The 24,798-nt window shown below is 46.7% G+C and overlaps 1 protein-coding gene across 5 annotated transcripts in view; it reads left to right on the top strand.

Moving 5' to 3' along the window:
- Positions 1–24,798, top strand: part of LOC134036885 (zinc finger protein 521) — a 103,712-nt gene that overhangs the window by 46,992 nt on the left and 31,922 nt on the right. For 4 of the 5 annotated variants that reach the window (XM_062482045.1, XM_062482044.1, XM_062482042.1 and 1 more), the window contains exon 5: positions 92–176. In XM_062482045.1, coding sequence (XP_062338029.1) covers positions 92–176 — 85 coding nt within the window. The remainder of the gene's footprint in view (positions 1–91; positions 177–24,798) is intronic. The other variant, XM_062482043.1, reaches the window with a different exon arrangement.

The raw sequence follows: 24,798 nt of genomic DNA, 5'->3' as shown, positions 1-24,798 counted from the left end.
GACCAAGAATATTGTGTTTATTTAAGGTGATGAGGATGTAGTCTAAAACCTTTCATCCTTGTGTTTTTATTTCTTCTGGTCCATCGATCAGAAGAAGACCTACCAGTGCATCAAATGTCAGATGGTCTTCTACAGCGAATGGGACATCCAAGTCCATGTGGCCAATCACATGCTAGGTAAGATTTGTTGTTTTTTGGCCATTGTGTATTTTCCTTGGATTACATCCCACCAACACAGTGATGTGATACCGGTTTAACATAAAATATAGAATTCTGTAGGAAATGTGCAAATTGAGAATAGGTTTGAATTTTACTAATGACATCCTTCATGGAAAATACATTGACATTCTTAATGTACAATGACTGAATCGTTTGTGAACTTGAGGACTTTTCTTTTTTACTATTAATTGAATTAAAATTACATATGTTCACAGTAATAACACAAATGGATATTTGAAAATACATTTGTATTGATCTACCAGTAGACCTCATTGTCATTCTCAAGACCACACAAACAACAAACCCCATTTCAAGTTCCCAAAATGTCTTCACTTTTCACTTGCATTTGTATGCAGGTAGAATAATTGGTAGAGAATACACAATTCAATGCCAGTTCTCTCTTGCCTGCAGTAAGTAGGCGTCTGAATTCTGGTCTCACCTTCCTTTATTCATTCATTTATTCAGCTCGTTTGGCGGCTCTTTCATTACACTGGATTATCTGTTGTCTTCAGTGGGAGAGAGACTCATTGATCTGGAACCAAACCGCCTCTCTGTTTGGAAGGCGCTCCTAGGCGCAGGTGAATTTAAACACGGTGGGCAATTCTATCAGGACCGGTGGGCAATTCTATCAGGACCACACTGTTTGTGCATAAACAATCGCCGGCATGTGATTTGTGATTTTGAAGCTGTGTGGTTTCAGCCTGTGTGCGTGTTAGGGAGAAAGAGAGAGAGGGAGAAAGGGAGAGAGACAGAGATGGGAAATGTGTAGGTGTATGTTTTGTATTCATCTTTGCGATCTGCTCTCTCTGTCTGCTCTACTGGGGGAGCCTAATACACCGCCATGCCAGCATTAGTCCTTTTTCTCTGGAAGATGGGCAGGGAACACACTGGGAGGGGAGAAAACAAACCCCCCTACTGGTTATTTTATGTCTTTTTGCAACACAGGCCGACCATTCCCTCCAATAATGGCCAAATCTAGACAGCACAAGGATAGGTGATTGGGTTATTGCTCAATGTCTCATATTGTCTCTGAAGTCTTACTGACTATCTGTGAGCAACATTTGTGTTCTACGGGTAGCAGCTGGTGATGTTTCCTTTCTGAGACGTTGAAATAAATACAAAAGAGGTTTATTCCCTCAAAAAAATTCAGAGGCATCCTAAACAAATGCAACAAAGCGACATAAATGCTAAGTATGCAATTTGCCCAGCCTTGTTATGACACCAGTGTTGATCCGAGTTGACTGTGGACGGTTTTATATGCTTCTACATTCCCTCCTCTACAGCAGGGTTAAATTTGGACCAGCCTGTAATTACCGTAAAGAAATTTTGGGCCAAAAAAAGCTGAAAAAAGGTCCTCATTTGGAAAAAGCTCTAAATACCTTCTCCCTTGAAAAAAGGGGACACTTTCTCCTTTTAATGGCCATCTGTACCAGAGAGGGGAAACGTGGGGTCTGGGGTCATCTCCGCTCAGCTGTCAGTGTTATTAGCGTAGGTAATGGACCAGCCACTGGATTCATAGGGGTGTTGTTTTCATCCATGCCCCGCTCCGCGGTGTCAGCTCACACTGATAACTCTATATATAGTGATGTGGCGTGACATAACTGTAGCGCTAAGTGTACGGAACAACAGAATCCGAGCCGGTCTCGGCCCCAGACAAGTCCACCTCAGCTGCCTTTGTAATACAATAGTCTCCATAAGCCAAGTGCACTCTGCTGCCTCCTCCCCCTCCTCTCCCCGGTCTCCTCCCCGTCCGACACGAAAGAGCTCGTGACTGCCTCGTCTGTGCCTCTGCCAGCACATTTTGATGCATGGATATTATGCTTCGGTGGTGGTGAACCCAGCTCAGACAGAAAGCACAGCTCTGGTCTGAGCTACTCGACACTTAGCATGATAATGGCGGGGAATGAGAGCGAGGGAGGTGGTGTGGGTGGTGGGGAGTGTGCTGCAGACCAGCCCAGGCCAAGCCCACCAACGGCCCCACGTGTACTAAGATGGAGGGCGCAGCCTGCTAGGGCCCAGATGGATCAGTCCACATTTGCTGTACAGCTGGTGGCTCTGTTTGGGGACCTGGTGTGATACTCCTATGGCGAAAAAAATGATATCGCCACCATCCAAGGAGCAATTTAATAGCAGGCCAGAAGACAGCTGGCCACTCTTTAGTTTAGAGTTTTTTTGGCATGGCGCACTTACAGAATTGAGGGTGTCCGATTTTTCTCCAGAGGCACACAGATTTATACAGCTTTCAGCTGCTGTGGTCATTATCAAATCCATTATTTGCATCTTTCTTTGTGTGAAATGTTAATTGAGATTTCTCCCCCCCCCCCAAAAAAACATAACAATTTGCACTAGTCATAGTCTTCCAAAATTGAACGAGAGACAATACTTTAACTGGCAGTCCTTTTGTTTGACAAAGTTTATTTTTGTTTTGAATGTGTACCGTTGAAGGTCTTTGGTTGTCAGTTAAGCTTCTGTGGTTTAAGCAGCAAGGCTCCATCTCTCCCTATTGCTGTACCATGACCCTGCGGTGAACTCTGACATTTGGATCATGGTGGGGGGAGCAGATGACCCATTTATCCTTCCATTTCAAATAGCCCTGTGTGAATTTGAGGTCCTCCGACACATTTTTAAGAATTGGCTCTGCCCTAAAAGGTTTGTAAAGGTGAAAAGGTTTGTCGCTTTTTCACTCTAGCCGTTTTCCCTCTGAAACTGTCTGACTCAGGTCCATTACAGACGGTAATAGCCAGGGTTGCCACGTTCTGAAGGACAATCATAAACAAACAAACCCAGTACATTCCAGAAAGTGGCTTTTTGGGGTCACCTCTAACCTTTTTTTTCTTTTTTGTTGTTGTTTTTTTGGGCTGGTGACAGCACCGAGCCTCAAGCCAAGTCAGGGAGGAGCCTTCTCTCTCACAGAGAGGAGCCAGTGGCCTGGTCGGCCCATGTGGAGGGAGGTGGTGGTGGTGTGGGGGGGCGGGGGGCATTGGTGGTGGTTGGGGGCTTTTGGGGGCGGGGAGGGAAAGGCCCATTTGCTGTACAGCTGGCCGCTCAGTGTGAAGCAGGCACTGAGGGCCGTTACAGAGCTGGAGAGGAGGGCGAGCGAGCGTGAGGCCTCCAGCCCTCCTCCAGTCCCTCCTGCTCTCTGTCATCTCTCACTCCCTCCTCCTCCTCACCTTATTCATACTGACCACCAACCTGGCAACCTGTACCATATCGTCTTCTTGTGATTAAACAAACTGGGAAGTGTAACAGTATTTGGAGGTAAAATGCTTGTTGTTTTTTTTTTTTTTTGCTTTCTAAGGGTTACAAACGATCCCTGACACACATCCTCTTGCTTTGGGTCCCTGGAGCGGCGTGGCCAGTGTGTGTTGATTACACCGTCTCTGTCTCTGTCTCCACACTGGTGGGAACACACTTACTACTCTATTAAGGACACTTCTTTTCATGGTGTGTAAAGAAATGCTGCTGTTAGATGTTGCAATTTCCTGTTTCCTGCTGTGAAATCACCTTTAGATTTTCCTGTGAGCCCTAACACAGTGTCATTCCAGTACACAGAAATCCTTCACACAACGCCCACACGTGTCACCTTTTAATTTACATTCCCTGTTTAGATGAGAGTCAGAACCTGATTGACCAACCAATAGACCAACCAGCAGTACCGCAGTAGGGATCAATCACATCAAAGAAACCGAGAGCAGGCTCTCCGATCAGCCAGCGCAAACAAAGGAAGCCATGCATACCGTATAGCAAGTGCGATTTCTTACCGCTTTTATTAATTGGTGATTAATAACGCCTCTCCATTCGTTAGCGCAGTCACCTCCCGTGCAGCCGTGTGTGCTGCTGCTAATATGCAATTACGCACACCTTCCTGCTTGTTACATTATACTTGTGCCTGCCTAATGTGTCATCCATGAGGAAAATAGAAAAGAGAGTGAGTTCCAGGAAGGGCTATCTTTAGATTCACACATTCACTTCAGTGTTATATACCTGTCTGCGGTCTGTATTTGTCGTCAAAAGACAAAGACAGAGAAAAAGTTAACCAGGGAGCAGCATGAAAACTTTTACGGCATTGCAGTGAGGGTATTTGCTCTTCTTCGTGTTTTTTTTGTTGTTGTTGTTTTGTTTTTTTTCATTGTAAAGGATAGGTAATAGACATCACCATGGGGATGTTCTGTTGCTAGGCTAGACAAGCTCGGTCTGATGTGGTCCTTATCTATTGATTTTCTTGACATTTCCCCGCACCTCTCAGACTAGGCCAACACGAGGGGAAATATGTGATGCTCCCACTTCATATGCCTTGTTTGCTCAAGCTTAGAGCCCAGCGGGCTCTGGACTGCACTGCGATTGGTAGGCTGATGTCACCATGGTGATTATTTGGCAAATCATTCTCAAGAGATATTTTCTCTTGACTTTCACCGGTTTTTTGATTTTCCTTCTCTATAGGCATCCATTTCTGTACAGCGTCATTGTCTTTTGTATCAAACTTACTGCAGGGTTTGGCTGGCGCAACTCAGCCATTCAACCATTCAACCATGCAACGTGGAGTGGTTTAGTCCGTCGACCTGTATAGAGGTAGGCTCTTCCTGTGTTTCTGCCAATGTTTTATTGATATACAGGAGGGATGTCTCCTTTAGAGTGTTAATGCCAACCCTTGTTCTGAAGTGCCCTATAAATAGTGAATGATCAGAATTAACCTCTGCGTTCCTCCGCCCCCTGGGAGGACCGGGGGAGAGCACAGAGGCCAGCGGAGCATGCGCACTCCCAGCCTGCTCAGGTCCGAGGGGGTTGCTAAGCAGTCAGACGGGGGGACAGGCGGGATGGGGGAATATGGGAGCAGTGCAAACAGACAGTGCTGCCTTAGTAAAGGTCAGAGCTGCAACCCACACCTCTGAATTCCCAGGCCGGCTCTGGAGGGACAAGGCCTCCAGGCGTGCCAGGAGAGGCTGCCGGCCAGGGAGAAATACACCGGTGATATGGTGCAGAGCTCTCTGGCTTTTAGAGCTTGTCACCCCCTGCAGGGATGGGAAATGTGAGGGGACATCTTCATCCCATTCAACTTTGACTCCGAATCATGTAGCGCCGTCTGCAAACCTGAGCCTTTCACAGTTGGCGTTCGCCGGGCTGTTGTGTTGTGGGACTGCAGAGGTGGGGATCTGGTTCCTCAAGCCCACACGGTTGTCGAATGTGTTTTCGGAAAAAAACACTGGCAAACTGTGAAAATAAAGGGGGGAGGGGTAAAAGTTTTGGTCCGGCCCTTAACGGTGCGCATTTCGAAAGTGCTGCGTAACGATTGACTGTTCTCGTCCAAACCCCCGCAACTGTGAACGGCAGAGACAGCGGAGGGAGGGGGGGGGGGGGGGGGGGTGGGCGGTTGGAGCGGGAAGGGGGGAAGGGGAGGGGGGGGGGGGGAAGCGCGTTGAAAAAGGCCCCCCCGGCGTCAAAGCCTTAATAATCATGTGAGCGGAGCTGGACTTCATTACCCTCCTGTTCGACAGGCGGAGTGCCAGCCTGGATGGCTGGCTGGCTGGCGGTGGCAAGGTCAACGGCGGAGGAAAAACCAGTTACTGTGTTCCTCCAACGCGGGAGCGGAGGAGAGGAGAGGGCCGGCCATCTGTCAGCCCGGGCCTGCCATACCCGCAGAGCAAATGGACACGGGCGGCCAGAGGAGAGGCCACAGCCACCCATAGAGCTAAACCCACCGAGCATAACACTGTAGCTCGGCCAAAGGGATGGACCTTGGTACTGCTAGCGAGAGGCAGGGACAGAGAGGAGAGAGAGAGAGAGAGAGAGAGAGAGAGAGAGAGAGAGAGAGAGAGAGAGAGAGAGAGAGAGAGAGAGAGAGAGAGAGAGAGAGGGAGAGAGAGAGAGAGAGAGAGAGAGAGAGAGAGCACGAAAACAAGAGAGGGCGAGAGAAAGAGACAGGGGTGTCGACGCGACCGACTCCGATAGATTTGGCATTGAGTCTTTGTGTGTTTATGTGTGTTTGTTTTTTTAGTGTGAACACTATTGGGCTCTTGCTGTTATGGGTCCAGATGGCAAACCATTTGACAAAAACTTGAGTCGGATGTTTGATTTTGGCTGCAAATGCGGTATGAATCATGTTTTAGGCGTGTTTATAACGGCAAACTTCTTTTCATTGCAGCTACCTTTCAGAAAGTAATGTCTACTTTCATGTGTTGAAGTGTTGCCTTGTGGAAAGAAACGTTATAAAAAAAAACACTGACGACAATGTCAACCCCGCTTTTCAGTGCTTTTTAAACCCTGCTCCCCACTGTTGTCTCGGCCTCTGGAGTTGCTGTTTCACCTTGCTAGCTGTTTGTTGTGTCTGTGCAGGGGACGTCTGAGCCCAGCCTCGACCCTCTCACTGAAGACCTTTACGATGCCCTCTGGCCGCAGTATAGGAACCCTGTGGAATGTTCCAAAGCTCTCTAATAGGTTTCAGGTGATGCGGGCCACCAGCCAGACCCCCGCAACCCCACTCGCTGTCTCGTGTGATAGCTCTCCCCGCTCCCTCCTAGTCAAAGCACCGCCATTTCTCCTCTAAAAGAGAAGGGCCAGCCATGAAATAGACAGCCGTCATTTACAGCAGAGGAGAAGGCTCCGGAATAGCAGAGTAGGCATGGAGATGGGCCAGATTGTTGTTTATGTTTTACTCGTTCACTGGAAGTTCTGTTGTGAGAGTAGTTGAATTCTATGGCTCAGAAGACTTTAAGCCTCCACCTTCCATAGTTCATGAAGATAAGAGGAGCAGCAACTTCTCTCCCTGCACCGTTCCTCAACTCAGATCCAAAACTTCCTGCTTGTTTTCCCCGTCAAGCGTTTTCAGACCCCCTGGCTCCATCGTCAACATGCTCCGGAAAACATGGAGGCAGATAGTCCTAGGCGATTCTCCCTCATTAATGGAAATCACACAGGAACTCCCTGGATGAAAGCATATTATTGAAGTGATATCAGTGCTAATACGGGGAACGGATGCTGCTGAGGTAGAATTGTCGGAGTGGGACATATTTAGTAGGTAGGCCTGTCAATGCACACCCTGGATTTAATTCAGCCGATCCATTGCCATGATATTTTGTTGAGATAATGCGCATACTGCACGCATCATGGTTTTCCCATGTTAAGCATTATATCACCTTATACCATAAGTTCCACCACAGTGCCTATGGATATAGGGACTGTGCTAAAGATATCCTAAAACAATTTAGACATTTTCAGGACAAAAATCCGTCAAATGTTTCTTGACATGGCTTGTAGCATCTTCTCTCCGCTAACTAATCCCGTTGCATTTAGTTTAAGCACACGGATGTGCCGGGGCAAACATGAAACACAGCCATTAGTGCTAGAACGTTCTCCTTTATGTCTCTGCAGTGTTCCATGGCCACCGTCACAGTTCATCGTGAACACGGTTGCGACGTGGCTCCTTTGTCTTTCCATTTGTCCCGTGGACGCCTAGAGACGCCAACCTTAAGCCACTCTCTCTCTGATTAATCTTTAACATTTATAATTACTAATTAAGTTAGTAAGAGACTTTTAATGTAGTCCTCCTTCAATGGGGAGCGGAGAGGACAACAGATCATTAGCTTCAATAATGAACGCGGATGAGACAGATAATGGCCTATGATAGGTGAACAGTGACAGTTATATTAAATGAGGTAGAGGGTATATGGGAAATTGTGTGCGGACTTACAATTTTGTGGATCAGGAGGCTGTAGGAGTTGAAAGCAGAATGGTGTCCTGCTAGTGATATTGATAACGTTTTCTGTGACTCGATCCAATAGTAGTAGCCAATTAACACAATTGATTTGGATAGAAGTTACTATGTAGGGTAGTTGAGATTTAATGATATGATAGTTATTTTGTTTGATACATGTTGTTGTCAGTTATTGATAAATGTCATGCTGTCCAACTTGAGTCTAAGACTTCAGTCCCCCTAATGGACTGTGTGTGTCTCATTATCACATAAGATAACTACTGCTTGCTCTCATTACCTCACTAGCTGCAAGTCACCGCCTATTAAGAGAGTCATTTTATCCGTTTTTTACTTTAACAACGATGCTACCCTGGCACATTCTGCAAGCTTTCCCACTCTGGGAAAGGTGCTTATGCCATAATGATTATTATCATTAGGAAGATATTAATGTGCTCAGTGTTTGCAACCCAGCTGCTCATCATGGCCTGAGTTCCCCGTTGTCCGAGGGAGGGGAGAGAGATGCTGCCAAAACGGCCAGTGCACAGGGGTCTCCCGCCCACCTGTCCAGGGGCTGTGGGGTCACGGGGGCCCACGCCCACAGCACTGACCTCCATACCACCAGGTTCTGGGTAATGTGCTGGGATAAATACAATATTAATGGGATGTCCGTAATACATACCATGCATAAGAGCAGCTTGAAAGGAAATGTAATGGATTCTATTCATTATGAAACCCCAGAACGTAAACATCTCTCTCCTATACAGTATCGACATGCATGTTAATTATAGATCTGTTATTCCGAATTGAAAGATACATTTCTGTTTCCCCAGTAGAAATTCATCCCATATAGTTACACAGCACATTTTAATGTTACTTATGTTCCCGTGTTTAATGTTAATAGTTTACACTTGAGAAGGTACACTACACTTTTGGGGAGGGAAAATTTGATTAAACCCCAACTTGCAAATGATCCAATCTCCTCATTAGTTTTAATACAAACAAATACAAACAATGAGATATTACCACACCAACTATATTTCTCTCCTAACAAGGATTCTGTGTGTGAATTGTTGAGTAGATGAGGAGGAGAGTAATAATAGTGTCCTATGTCACTGAGCCCAGTCGCTGATGGCAAACAGTAGTTAGAGGTGGGAGGACTAGCCTGTGAGAGGGTGTGAGAGTGTGTGTGTGTGTCTGTCGTCACACACGCAGACTGGAGCAGTAGGCTTGCCTGGCTCACTCTGTTCCTCTCCCAGTTTCAAATTGCTGCTTCATTAGGACTTGGAAGAGAATCCCGCGGTTACATTTAATCAAACGAATCGCCGTGGCAGACCCACACAATCAATCACAATCCTTCCCCAATATGCTCCATTCTGTAACTACCATGCTGCCTTGGAGGAAAGTCAATTACAGCGAATGGCCCAGCTCTTCAGATGGTTTCTGTGATGCTCCGCCGTTTGGACCGGGTTTTTTTCCTCCATTATGCATTCATGAACAGTTTGCATCCAGTTTACCCAGGAACTCCTATTGCTATGGCACTGGGATTCCTGTATGATGCACTCCTCCTGATATGCGTGAGGATCGTGCACCCTATGTGTAACAAGCAAATGAACTATTCATGATTTTTGGTAAATAAACGTTCATGCTTCTCAGTAGGCTGCAGTCAATGATGACACTTCTAGTTGTTAGTGCTTGGTGCTGATATAGATCTGTTCCTATTCAGCCTCTGTTTGAAATCAACAGTGCTTTTTTACTTGGTCTTGCTGGATGGCGTTCCACGCACGTGTGCACACATAAAGGCATGCGCACACACACACACACACACACACACAAACGCACAGAGCCACAAATACGTGCTACACCTGATGTCTCTGTCTATCTTTCACCTGAACACACAAACACATACACACACGCCTCCCCCTTACTCCCTCTCCCTCTTTCTGTCAAACACATACAAATACACACACAGACCCTCTCCTTCGCTCACTTTCTCTCTCTCCCTCTCTCTATCAAGCATGCACACACATAAAAACACACACACACGCGCGCGCACACACACAGGGTAGCTAGCGAGGCTGGTGAGGGCCGTGGCTGCTGCTCCTCTGAGCGCTCCCACAGTGACTCCCCGGGCTCTGCTGCCAGTTGTTTGCCAGTGTCTCCGGGTGGAATTCATTCAAATTAAAGCGGCGGAATGAGGCCCGGGTCCCAGAATGCCTGGTCCCTCTCCTTCATCAGCATTCCGCCGATGAGAGTAATTAAAGCAGAAATTAATTCTGCTGTAAGCAGAGGAGCCACAGAATAACTGATATTAGAGGCTGGATGATGAATGCTTGGCATCAAGAGAGGTCTCAGGGGAGAAGGGGTGGGGGGGTGGGGGGGGGATTCACAGATCTCTTTTTCTTTCTCTCCCATCTTTCTTTTCTTTTCCCTCCTCTGTTTTCTCTCCTCTTTCTCCTCCGTCTCTGTGTCTCGCTACGTTGGCCCTGTCTCCTTTTCTCCCTCCTCTCTCTCGCTCCGTCTCTTTTCATCTCTCCTCTCAGTCTTTGTGCTCCCTTGCTTTTTTCCTTGCATCCCTTCCTTCTTCGACGCTTCTGCTTTTATCCTCCATGCCAGCGTTTTGTCATGACAAGCTAAGCTAAAGATGGCTCGACTCCTACAAATAGGCCGAGTTGAAACACAAGGGGTGAAGTCTTCATTAGACAGCCTGTAGTCTGATATGGCTGATTCTCTTGGCATGGTAACATGGCATCGTAACTTATCGTTAGCATCATATGTCACAGAGCATGTATTAGTGTATAAATGATAGAAATGCTAGTTACAGTACGCTACAGGTGCTGTCAGAATATGACAACAGATTAAAAGAGGAATGAGGTTTACTGTGTACCCCCCACCTTCTATTCACCATCGCCATATTTTACCACGGTTTTCAGACTTCATTTAATAATTCAGAGGATAGGAAGATGACAATATTTGGATTGGATATGATGCAAGCCCTGGTTTTCTTGTGAGGTATAGTTAGATATTGAACCTAGACCCTCTCCAGATGATGTGATATTCTAGCCAGTATGATTCAATGATCCCCCACGTCCCCTGACACTTTATTTTTGGAATAGCACATCTTTAGCAAGAGCAGTCACAAGGCTGAAAGACAAACAACTCAACTATTGAAACACAGACAATGGGCTGAGGCTGTCAACGAGACAGCGTTCTCTCTCTCTCTCTTTCTTTCTCTCTCTCTCTTAGAATCAAATGAAATTCAACAAAGGTTAGCTCTGGTGGGGTTTATGATAATGTGATATACGATGCTGCCGTGGAATTTGCCAATGCATGTCTTAGCACAGCCTGACACAGTGGGAGGAGCGCATGGTAATGATTTTGACCTCTAACCCTCTCTCTCTCATGCTGCCCATGTGGGTATTCTGCTCAGAGGAGATCATAAACAATAGATAGATTTGTTTTGTTTGCATATTTGTCTGCGAGCTGTCTTAACGAGGAAACGAGATGGTTCTATATTTGTGTAGCGGGGTTTGCTCGTTTAAGATTAGCAATACTTAATTTATAATAAAGTATGTAGTTCTTGGGGGCACCACCTCTTATTGTTAAAGGGATAGAGGAAACCTTATTGAATAATATTTAAATAATAGCCTTCGTAATAATCAGTCTAATCTTAAGGAATGAATTCGTTCTAAGAGTAGAGCCAATCGTAACATCAGTGAACACGCACGTCAAAATATCTTTACAATGAATTTATTCAAGTAAGGTAAACAGATCTTATGAAAAGTTGGATTATGGGTTTGATATGAGAGATTGGTTTCAATGAACAGAATGAAATGGTCTAACTTAAAGAAAGGCAGAAATTGTACAGTCAGTGATTACATCCTTACAAATCATAAACAGAGCAAACGCCAATGCCATGTCGAGGAGGAAAGAGCGTTAGCCATAGTTACGTTTGATCAGGGGTTGATCAATGATGTTGAGGGCGGTTTGCGCCAAAGGTCCATTTGAAGAATCTGAAGTCACAGCGCGGCTGCGCTGGGTCATGTGACTGAGTCTGCGGGATCTCAGTGAAGTCGCATTTGGAATTGCGTTTTTGGTCCTTCTGTTGAAACGTCCAGATAGTGTCGCGATCACTATAAAGTTGAATCTCAGGAGAAGCTTGGCGACGTCCTTGGAACGCCAATCCTGATGGCGTTCATGCCATGGTCGGTTTCGCTGGAGTCAGAGATTGATGGTCATCTTAGGGCTTTATACAGTTCGAGGGAGGACCCGTCTGGGGTCAGATGTGGATTGGGGGAAGCTGGGTTCTCAACTCCCCCCTCCTTCCTTCACACCTACCAAAGGTGTGATCTGATCTCTGGCTGATCATTCGATGGTTCAAATATTGTTCTGGACATCTTGGTACAGTTACAAAATATAGTTGAATGATTGTTTTATTATGATAGCTTCGTGTAGATACCAAGAATGACGTGGTTATCTTTCAGGAAGAAGGAGTTGTTACTAGAATCAAGATTTCAGTGAACACAACATTAAAACAAAGTAACAAACATAACACAAATATCCCTCTCATAATTCTCCACCTTGTACTCTTGTGGTAAAGGTGAAGTCTCAAGACTTTCCTCAAAAGTTCTGATCAAGGTATGTTCTTTGTTCAAATCGCCGCCGAAACGGATAGCAAATGGTCGCTGGAGACGTGTTGTCTAAATCAGGCCCTTTGAAGCTTGCAAGCTAGCAGGAGGGCTGATTAGGTAGATTGGGGAGGTCCCCCCCCCCCATTCTATGGTTCCTTTGCATCGGCGTTTGGTGGGTAATCAGCATACTGAGGGTGTCACAAGGGCTGATTAGGTTTGTCTGATGTGATTGAATCACTCTTCAGGTGTGGCAAGATGTTGGCTCCGTGTGGTCTTGTGGACCTCACTACATCCCCCCGGATGTCAACTTTCATAGACCGTCGTCGATGAAACTGTTGACATGAAGACAAGAGAAGAAAGACCACAGCAGCGTAACAGCATGTCACCCCCCCTCCCCAGACATTGGCATGGCTATGAGTGATTAAGCTATGACATGACATAGGAAAAAGGTTGAGAGGAAATTATTGAAACAAAAAGAGGCACTTGAAGTGGCTTACAATGGCCGTAGCAATTGAAGCTTTGTGACTAGGGGTCTAGATGAGGGAAAAGTTGTCGGCTTTCCAATCTTTTTAAATCAAACTAGTTTCAATAAACTCATTTAGGTTATGGTTACAATTGACTGCCAAAGACGTATACAAATAACAAATAAAGGTACAAGGTAATTATAGTACATACTTTACACAATTATAGTTACTAAGTAGCTTCTTGAAGTCAACGTAACTAAACCACATTGATGAACTGCATCTAATAATGTAACTTTAGTTTGGCAACCACTGTTATTTTAAAACACAGTTAGCTGTGGGAATAGTCAATGCTCTTTTCGACAAGCTATCGTGGCGGCATAATAGGTTACGTGTAGAAACTGCATTGTTTAGTTGCTTCTAAACAAAAGTCCTTCAGGACTAAGCACTACTGTCTGTTTCCCTGAACTAGACATGTGCACCAACGTATTAGTTGGTTGGTTAATTCACTTAACCAAATAGCTACACTATTAAAAATAGAGGCTATAATAAAGGCTCTTATGCTACTTTCCGTGAAGAGCTGGCCGAGGCAGATTACAACGTAAATGTCGGGGCAGCGGTGTTTCTGAGCACGCGCGTACCTCCGGTCAAACCTAGCCGCTTCCTTTGAGCTAGCTGGTCCCACACACACACTCGTGGTGGCGGTAGGTTACGTGTACAGAACTGCGTTGTTTAGTTGCTTCTAAACAAAAGTCCTTCAGGACTAAGCACTACTGTCTGTTTCCCTGAACTAGACATGTGCACCAACGTATTAGTTGGTTGGTTAATTCACTTAACCAAATAGCTACACTATTTAAAATAGAGGCTATAATAAAGGCTCTTATGCTACTTTCCGTGAAGAGCTGGCCGAGGCAGATTACAACGTAAATGTCGGGGCAGCGGTGTTTCTGAGCACGCGCGTACCTCCGGTCAAACCTAGCCGCTTCCTTTGAGCTAGCTGGTCCCACACACACACTAGCAGCTATTTCACGAAAAACAATTGAATACGCACACAGCCACTGTAGCCCAGGCACAGTAGTATTAAATACATGGTGCTACATACAGTTAGAGCTCGCTCTATTTTAACAGTTCGTTTCACAAAAGTTACGATTGCTCATTTCAATCTATCTTAGCCTCACACGGGGCGCCATTATGTCGCGGGATCTCAGTGAAGTCGCATTTGGAATTGCGTTTTTGGTCCTTCTGTTGAAACGTCCAGATAGTGTCGCGATCACTATAAAGTTGAATCTCAGGAGAAGCTTGGCGACGTCCTTGGAACGCCAATCCTGATGGCGTTCATGCCATGGTCGGTTTCGCTGGAGTCAGAGATTGATGGTCATCTTAGGGCTTTATACAGTTCGAGGGAGGACCCGTCTGGGGTCAGATGTGGATTGGGGGAAGCTGGGTTCTCAACTCCCCCCTCCTTCCTTCACACCTACCAAAGGTGTGATCTGATCTCTGGCTGATCATTCGATGGTTCAAATATTGTTCTGGACATCTTGGTACAGTTACAAAATATAGTTGAATGATTGTTTTATTATGATAGCTTCGTGTAGATACCAAGAATGACGTGGTTATCTTTCAGGAAGAAGGAGTTGTTACTAGAATCAAGATTTCAGTGAACACAACATTAAAACAAAGTAACAAACATAACACAAATATCCCTCTCATAATTCTCCACCTTGTACTCTTGTGGTAAAGGTGAAGTCTCAAGACTTTCCTCAAAAGTTCTGATCAAGGTATGTTCTTTGTTCAAATCGCCGCCGAAACGGATAGCAAATGGTCGCTGGAGACGTGTTGTCTAAATCAGGCCCTTTGAAGCTTGCAAGCTAGCAGGAGGGCTGATTAGGTAGATTGGGGAGGTCCCCCCCCCCCATTCTATGGTTCCTTTGCATCGGCGTTTGGTGGGTAATCAGCATACTGAGGGTGTCACAAGGGCTGATTAGGTTTGTCTGATGTGATTGAATCACTCTTCAGGTGTGGCAAGATGTTGGCTCCGTGTGGTCTTGTGGACCTCCATCCCCCCGGATGTCAACTTTCATAGACCGTCGTCGATGAAACTGTTGACATGAAGACAAGAGAAGAAAGACCACAGCAGCGTAACAGCATGTCACCCCCCCTCCCCAGACATTGGCATGGCTATGAGTGATTAAGCTATGACATGACATAGGAAAAAGGTTGAGAGGAAATTATTGAAACAAAAAGAGGCACTTGAAGTGGCTTACAATGGCCGTAGCAATTGAAGCTTTGTGACTAGGGGTCTAGATGAGGGAAAAGTTGTCGGCTTTCCAATCTTTTTAAATCAAACTAGTTTCAATAAACTCATTTAGGTTATGGTTACAATTGACTGCCAAAGACGTATACAAATAACAAATAAAGGTACAAGGTAATTATAGTACATACTTTACACAATTATAGTTACTAAGTAGCTTCTTGAAGTCAACGTAACTAAACCACATTGATGAACTGCATCTAATAATGTAACTTTAGTTTGGCAACCACTGTTATTTTAAAACACAGTTAGCTGTGGGAATAGTCAATGCTCTTTTCGACAAGCTATCGTGGCGGCATAATAGGTTACGTGTAGAAACTGCATTGTTTAGTTGCTTCTAAACAAAAGTCCTTCAGGACTAAGCACTACTGTCTGTTTCCCTGAACTAGACATGTGCACCAACGTATTAGTTGGTTGGTTAATTCACTTAACCAAATAGCTACACTATTAAAAATAGAGGCTATAATAAAGGCTCTTATGCTACTTTCCGTGAAGAGCTGGCCGAGGCAGATTACAACGTAAATGTCGGGGCAGCGGTGTTTCTGAGCACGCGCGTACCTCCGGTCAAACCTAGCCGCTTCCTTTGAGCTAGCTGGTCCCACACACACACTCGTGGTGGCGGTAGGTTACGTGTACAGAACTGCGTTGTTTAGTTGCTTCTAAACAAAAGTCCTTCAGGACTAAGCACTACTGTCTGTTTCCCTGAACTAGACATGTGCACCAACGTATTAGTTGGTTGGTTAATTCACTTAACCAAATAGCTACACTATTTAAAATAGAGGCTATAATAAAGGCTCTTATGCTACTTTCCGTGAAGAGCTGGCCGAGGCAGATTACAACGTAAATGTCGGGGCAGCGGTGTTTCTGAGCACGCGCGTACCTCCGGTCAAACCTAGCCGCTTCCTTTGAGCTAGCTGGTCCCACACACACACTAGCAGCTATTTCACGAAAAACAATTGAATACGCACACAGCCACTGTAGCCCAGGCACAGTAGTATTAAATACATGGTGCTACATACAGTTAGAGCTCGCTCTATTTTAACAGTTCGTTTCACAAAAGTTACGATTGCTCATTTCAATCTATCTTAGCCTCACACGGGGCGCCATTATGTCGCGGGATCTCAGTGAAGTCGCATTTGGAATTGCGTTTTTGGTCCTTCTGTTGAAACGTCCAGATAGTGTCGCGATCACTATAAAGTTGAATCTCAGGAGAAGCTTGGCGACGTCCTTGGAACGCCAATCCTGATGGCGTTCATGCCATGGTCGGTTTCGCTGGAGTCAGAGATTGATGGTCATCTTAGGGCTTTATACAGTTCGAGGGAGGACCCGTCTGGGGTCAGATGTGGATTGGGGGAAGCTGGGTTCTCAACTCCCCCCTCCTTCCTTCACACCTACCAAAGGTGTGATCTGATCTCTGGCTGATCATTCGATGGTTCAAATATTGTTCTGGACATCTTGGTACAGTTACAAAATATAGTTGAATGATTGTTTTATTATGATAGCTTCGTGTAGATACCAAGAATGACGTGGTTATCTTTCAGGAAGAAGGAGTTGTTACTAGAATCAAGATTTCAGTGAACACAACATTAAAACAAAGTAACAAACATAACACAAATATCCCTCTCATAATTCTCCACCTTGTACTCTTGTGGTAAAGGTGAAGTCTCAAGACTTTCCTCAAAAGTTCTGATCAAGGTATGTTCTTTGTTCAAATCGCCGCCGAAACGGATAGCAAATGGTCGCTGGAGACGTGTTGTCTAAATCAGGCCCTTTGAAGCTTGCAAGCTAGCAGGAGGGCTGATTAGGTAGATTGGGGAGGTCCCCCCCCCCCATTCTATGGTTCCTTTGCATCGGCGTTTGGTGGGTAATCAGCATACTGAGGGTGTCACAAGGGCTGATTAGGTTTGTCTGATGTGATTGAATCACTCTTCAGGTGTGGCAAGATGTTGGCTCCGTGTGGTCTTGTGGACCTCACTACATTTGGATGTAAGGGTTTCGTAGAGACTGCATAATAGTTTTAGTTTTCATAATAGTTTTCAGAGATTATTGGGAGTGAATACAAATCGGAGGCAAGATCAACTTGAGAGTCACTGACCGCCATTAAGAATTAAAGGGCTGGCTAGGCAGCAGTGGAAAACCAGAGTGAAAGATTAGAATCCATAAGGGGGCCAAGTGCCGAAGAGATGTGAACGTGGGCCCCCTGAGACTTGCGATGAACCCACACACAGAGATGGGAGGGCTGGGTTGGGTGAAATGGCGGTGAGGGGTAGATGGGGGGGCCGTCGGAATGAAACCGTCAGACACACTGGCCCGTCCTGATTAGTCTTAAAGGGGCGGCTGCCCTGTTTTCAGTTAATGTCGTCGTTTGTCTTGTTTCTATCGTAAGAATAGCTTTACGTTTTGCTGTGGAAAAAACACACTGGTTTAAAATATCTACAGTGTGTGTCGTTTGTCTAGCTTTATTCCTGTTTGTCCCCTTTCTCTATCTATCTATGTGTGTGTGTGTGTGTGTGTGTGTGTGTGTGTGTGTGTGTGTCTCTCTCTTTCTGTCTATATTTATTTTTGTACATTTCGAGATTGATGAAATGAAGAATGAAGTAAAGTTTAAAAAAAATGCAGATGATAAAGGCATTTCATGTGAATTATTTAGTGAGACTCTTTTTATAGTTCTAAGGTTTACCTATGTACAGTACCTTACTAAAAGCTTAGTACTTTGAGAGATGTTTTTAGTTTTTTGTGTCCATGTCAATGGATGCTAGCTAAAGGACTGTGTATATTCCTATTCCTGTTTGATTATGTTGTTTTTATAAATAAGATTGTGTGTAGTGAATAAGTACTCTGTCAGGGATAGTATAGCGTTGTTTGTCTAATTTATTTGTGCTACAAGCCAATAAAGGTACAGTGAAAAATAAACCTTTGGTGTAACAATGACCTTAAACGCAATGACACACTTTCCCATAACATTGTCTTGTCCAATACTCCACAACTCCCATAAGAGTTCTTACAGCAAGTCATAGAGGAGTAGAAAGACAGAGAAGGAGAGAAATCGATTACTCTCCTCCCTCCACTGTCTGTGCCCTGGCTGAATTACTGAAACAAGATGCTGCACTTAGAGGAGTCTTTGGAGAGACAGTGAATGAGACAGAACGAGAGAGAGAGAGAGAGAGAGAGAGAGAGAGAGAGAGAGAGAGAGAGAGAGAGAGAGAGAGAGAGAGAGAGAGAGAGAGTTGGAGAAGTGAGGGAGAGGATGGAGAGACAGGGATAGAAACACTTTTCGGGACATGGGTGCCATTTAGACTAGGCCCACCTCCCTACAAGAAGCCACTAAAAGCAGTGAATGATCCTCCCCCTGCCCCTAGGAGGCCGATGGTCCTCCTGGTGTGGTTAAGTGAATACAGGGCAAACACTCAGGTTTGAGGTCAACCCAAGATCATCAAAATAAGCATCTTCTCCACCAATCCAAGCGAGGTATTCTGATTCAGTAAGGGTTCAGGGTTAAAGGGCTATGGCAGCTATGCCCTCTTGTTCCGGCTGTTACTGGTATATATAGCCTACTGTATACATACACTAAACTGTATATAAATACTATATATGATACAGGATCACATTGCAATATACATTATGGGCTACTCTGTTCAAAATGGCATGTTTCATGTACCACTCTGTTCTGCCTAGTTGGTAAACATCGAATAAACATCTGTGACGATGCATGGTTTTGTTTACACGCTCATGATAGTGTGCCACCTGTCTGCAGTGTGATGCTGCGATCAGGCCGCTGTTGTTTAACGTCCACATCGCTTTTTACTGTCTGAACTGTGAGGAGGAAAATGAATCCAGCTCGTTTGGTAGACAGAACTCGGTGCTTAAGGGACCCAATCCCTGTAAGTGCCATTAAGTGGAAATTGCCGTTCACATATTCCAGTGGTTTGATTAATTACTCTCTCTCATGTGCTTCCGTAAACGCCCAATGAAATATGGTGAGCAAATTGCATTGTGTTCCTGTATCCTGTTATGTAAAAGCAGTTTAATTATTGACACATGTTTTGCCACCTGGCAGGGGAAAGGATAGTGGGGCATGAATAGAAATCATACAATAGATAATATGGACAGGCTGAGCTGTAACGCTGGTGAGTGGAGGCTAAGATTGTGTGTACGCCCTGTCTTCTCTGTTCCTGATGGCGTAAAGGAGAAAAACGGATATGACATCAAAACCAGCGTTGTGTTTTGATGAGGGGATTGTATTTTGAACCATGCTCGGCAATGCTCAGCAGGGCTCTTTTTTGACAGGTGTACTCTGATAAATATGTAGTTAAGGAGATACGTTTCTAAAGACTTTACAAGCTCCTGGGGGGTTTAAAAGATCATCTGAAGCTTTGTGCGATATCTTAAGGTAGCTCTATCTGATCAGAGAGCAGACTTAGTCAGCCATTGCTTCGACTGGGAGGAGAAGGTGTATGGGGCGAGCAAATCACAGGTTTTCACCCAAATGTCACTCTCTCAACCCACACATTTCAACTCTGGCTTTTTAGTCCTCTTTTAGATGTTTTTTTCTTTCTCCCCAGAGCAGTCTTTGGCATTGGCAGCGCCCCCTACTGCCATAACAGTAGTGCACTCCTTCAGACCTATTTGTGATGTGCAGTCAGCCACAGAAACATAGACGGAAACAAAGAGGAATGAATTCAAAACCATATCCTAGAACAGTCAACGCATATTTCACACTTGTTGTTCTGCGACGTGTATTCATTATTCTAACCTGCTTGCGTCGACTGCAAAACCGAGGCATTTCAGGAGGCTGACGTGAGCATGTGTAATACAGTTGCAGCTGTGCATCGCCGGCACACTCCTGTAGTACTCTTTACCCTACACTCCTCTAGAATCTACGTTTCGTGCTGTGTTCCCTGTTCTCCATCATGTGGACGGGGGCATTACTACACAAAGCTCTCCTACTGTCACATGAGTCCCCTTGTGTCCCTCTGCTCCTGATGAACAGCATGCCTCTGACGCGCAGTCCCTCCTCGCTCCTGTTTGCCCAAAACGATCCGATCTGGCCCCCTGCTCTCCACCTGATCTAGTTGACTGGGCTGCGTAAGTTAGGTAGGCAGTCCCTGCTCTCCTCCTCCCTCCTCCCTCCCAATATGCACTTGGACCAGGGCTCAGGCTGCACCTTTCGTGTTCCGTGGGGATAGGAGGGCCAGATGGAGGAATTTGATTAACCAGCAGTGGAGGACCAAATGTTCAATTGGATACAGAACCAGTTGGAGGGAAGGAGGGAGAGAGGGATGGAGGGAAGGAAGGAGGGTGGGAGGGAGGGAGAAAGGATGGAACGAGGCGGGGGTAGAGGGAGAAATCTAAAATGGTTGGAGGTGTGCGTCGGCCAACACTTTCCAGAGGGGAGCCGATACGGGCACTGAGGTGCAGTAATGCAGAAGCCCTTTTCCAAGTACCAGCTGGGCCTTTTAGGAGCCTCTATCCCCACAGCAGACAGCCGGCAGCCTCTGAGCAGCTTGACTTTACCACATGTGGAACTTTCTTTCTGCTCCACCTGGTTGCCCCGGGGGACTCGTGCCGCTGGGACGCCGGAGGCAGGTGAATTGCTCTTAATGCAAGGCACTGAATCACTGGGCCAACAACACGAGGGAGGCGCCTAGGGAGAGGAAATGGATCTGCAGAAAGACTGGCGTGGACCGGCGCGACCTTGGAGCCAGCGGCCGCCTCCGCGCGGGGACAGGGCGGTGTGATGTGTCTTTGTGCCTCGGCTCGGCGCGCCGTCGCTTCAATAATAGCCACAGACGTAGCGCTTATTTTTTTTCCATGCAACAGTGTGTATCTTTTTCAGAGTGCTTTTTAAAAGGGAACTTAATCCATTTGTAAACTGGCTGTGTCTTTCTCTAGCTCCATTTAGTGCCCCCCCCCCCCCTCACCCCGACAGTCGATGTTGAGTCCTTTACTCTCAGCCTGTGTCCCTCCGCCTGCCTACCTCTCTCTCAGCTGTTCCATCGTGGATAGTGTTTCAATAAAACGCCATTTGTTTTCCAGACGTGATCAGCTAGCTGTCGTTGCGGCAGTGAAGGGTAGAGTGTCTGCGTGTTATATGGGATGTGTTACGTTTAGGCTTGTCTCCTTTATGAGGGTTCAGTATAACAGGCTGAGGTGGTTTGAGATACCGGGGCGTCAGGAGGACAGGTGGGTTGGAAGAGGAGGGTTCGAGGCCGCCCGGCGGGGTACAGCCGTGTTTCTGCCGACACCTGTCTCTCTGAGGGGGGTGGCAACAAGCCAGAGGTCAGGGGGCGTCCGGGATGGGGCCCGCCAAGGTCAAAGGTTTTATCACTCTCTGAGGGGATCTGGGCCCATCACTCAGACTGTACAACTATTGGCCGCCGCCTGCCCTCTCTCTCTCTCTCTCTCTCTCTCTCTCTCTCTCTCTCTCTCTCTCTCTCTCTCTCTCTCTCTCTCTCTCTCTCTCTCTCTCTCTCTCTCTCTCTCTCTCTCTCTCTCCCTCCCCCCCCCACCCCTCCTCCCCTTTTTTTCTAATCCTTCCAAATGGCGCGGGGCAAAACTCCTGACAGCAGCAGCAACAGCGAGAGAGAAACAAACCGTGGGGGTGAAGGAGCTCCAAAGCCATCAGCTGGAGATTTCACTTTGAAAAGCTGCTTTCCCCCCCCCCCCCTCGCTGCCCTTTTCCACCAATCAGAAAGCCGCCAGAGCCCGGGCACCCCTAGCCGCTGACCCCTGACCCTGCCAGTGGTGGTGGGTTTGTTTTGTTTGGGCTGGGTTTTTTACAGAGAGACGGAGCGGGAGGTGGGGGGGACTGCTTTTGACAGGTCGGGCAGCAGTACTTGGATGTGGTGTTTAGCCAAGACAGCTTTCCAGCAATGGTGGGGTTCAAGGAAAAAGGAGATGGACTGGATAGCTAGATACCACCACCCTTCACCCCCAACCACAGCCTGACTTACACTGTCCCTGCTCAGTTTACTCAGAGTCCGAGCCGTCACACACTGTAGATGTGTGAAAAAGGGCCTGTTTTGCAGGGAAAGTGCAGCCATTCATGCAAAGTTGATTCCATCAGCACACAGACATTCCTTGATACCCCCCTGTTTGTGCAGCTGTGCCCCCTGATTAAATTACCCCGACCCTCTCCCAACACCCCTCGCCTCCCCTCTGCCCCTCTCTGCCCCTCTCTGCCCCTGCTAGGCCAGCCTGACTGTAGGGGCTCTGGGTCTCATGGGAATAGAAGGGGGGGGGGGTGCAGGGGTACAGGAAGGGGCACGTAACCCAGGGTTCTTCCTGGCAGCCTCCCGGTAATTGGGGCTGGATCGCCGAGCCTCCGCGGGTCACGGGAGGAGGGGCCTGTCATGTGAGGGGGGTGGTGGGGGGTGGTGCTGGTGGGGGGGTGGTGGTGAGAGGGTGGGGGGTGCAGGGCGCATGAGGCGCGTCCCGGGAGAGCGAGTACTAACCGTCACGCTGCAGAGCGAGCTCTGACAGGCCGCCGGGAGACCCGGGCCGCCGGATCGAGCCTGTCAGCTGTTCCTGCAGCGCTGAGCGATCGAGGAGCCCTCCGCTGGGACTGCATTACTGAAGGCTTTTCTTCTCTGCCTCTGTTTTATTTTTTGGGTGGGGAGGGCAGAGGCCTGCGAGTGTGCGAGGGGGGTGTTGAGGGGTATAATTGAGAGCACAGAGGGAGCTTCGTCTCTCCATCTTATGATTTGGAGGTGAAGACAAGCGCCCGCGGGGGCCCCCTGTCAGAGCTTTTGGGCGCGCTCGGCGCAGACTTCAATAAAAACACACAAAAAGAATTCCCCCACAAGGGCGCCTGGCTGAATTGCTGACGCCAATGTAAAAGATTCCATTTTCTGTAAATCATTTAGTACACGACCCTGCTTTGACTACAAAACACGACAATAACAGGAAACCCACGTACCCCCTCCCTCCTCCTCTTCTTCTTCCCCAAAAATTGACAACAAACTCAAGGAATACCAAATTATAGTTTGTGCTACGTATTTCACAAAACGATCACCTCCTACCTCTCTTTGACTCCGCCTCTTTATCCCCCTACCATCTCCCCTTCCATGTCCTCCCCCTCTATCCTTTCTCTCTGTTCCTATCTCCCCCTCTCTCCATCTCACTCTATTCCTGTCATGACAAATGTCAAACGGAGTCGGTTAAGAGTGTGTCTTTTCCTCGGGTAACCAGAGCTCGCAGAGTCGACGGCGTTCTGGGACGGAGGCTGCTGCGGAAGCGTTGCGTCGGAGAGTCTCGCCGTCCCGTATTTCTGTGAAAGTAACAGAACTGTTTGAAAGTGTTGTCACAGTCTCACAGGCTCCTGCTGCTTGTGAGCGCCAGGGGGACGTGGCATCTTCTCAGCTCTTTGGTCTCCTCCCTCCCTTTTGTTGTTTTTTTAAGTTGCCTCTCTGTTTGGTTATCACTTTTGTTGTGGTTTGAACATCTCAGTGTGCTTGTTTTGTTTTTTAAAAGGGTGGGAGGCGCTGTGTGTGTGTGTGGGGGGGGGGGAGTATTTTGTTGGTTTTTGACAGAAGGGGTCGGCGAGTTAAAATTAGACGACTTTCTTTTGTGCGTGACTGGGAGACCTGTCATGGAGAGGTAGCTGTGGGGAGTCTGTCACTCACATCCAGGGTGTGTTTTAATCATCTTTGTCCCACTTGTGGAAGTGGTGACGGGTAGAGTGAGCTGGGGTTCCCTCCCCTGGACAATTCCGTCATTCCAGAATCTCATACACTTGGATGTCACATGTAGAAATCGGTTAAGGAGAATGAAGTGAAAAGTTTCCTTGTCGACTTAATCCTCTAATTCAATGGGGGAATCAAGCGATGGCATGTGGTTTTGAAGACGGGAATCAAAGTCTGTTTGAACGTTTTTGTGATCTTATAAAAAGGATGTGACAACTGGTTGGGAAATTGGAAGCCAAAAAGCAAAAGCTATCTGTCAGTCGCGAAAGAGAAACAGGGCAAATCTACTGTAAATCTTCAAAATGTTTACGTTGTGATCAACAAGGATTCAATCCATGTGTATGATCCAAATGATTCTGTGATTCTAATAATACTCCATGGACTTGAAAGTACACAGTGATTCTTAGCAGTACAGGAAGCTATTCAAAACTAGCATAGACTACTTCATCATCAAACGTGGGTTAGCATGCCCTCCTCGGTCTCTTAAACAGCACTGAAACACTGATATCCAGTGGCCAATTGACTGTAAGACAAGTCAGCCTCGAGACCCAATCTAACCCTCTTCAGAGTTGTCCAGAACAGTACATCGCATGTGTCCTTCTCTGGCTCCTCTCCCCTCTGCCACAGGCTGAGCATGCTCCCTGCAGACCTCTCCAGGGATCTGGCCTCTTGTTTCCACCCGCATCCTCTGACAGTCTTAATGGACAAGTAGTCCCTCTCCAAGGCCAACGAGAGCCCTCGCTGAAAAGACCACTCTGGGCATGTCTGGTATAAGTGCCGTTTTCTCCTCCTCCTCCCTTCCTCCTCTT

This window comes from Osmerus eperlanus, chromosome 16 (assembly GCF_963692335.1).
Source record: "Osmerus eperlanus chromosome 16, fOsmEpe2.1, whole genome shotgun sequence".
In the NCBI taxonomy this organism is placed as follows: Eukaryota; Metazoa; Chordata; class Actinopteri; order Osmeriformes; family Osmeridae; genus Osmerus; species Osmerus eperlanus.
The sequence above is the reverse complement of the archived record's forward strand: the minus strand, read 5'-3'. Positions and strand labels throughout refer to the sequence as shown.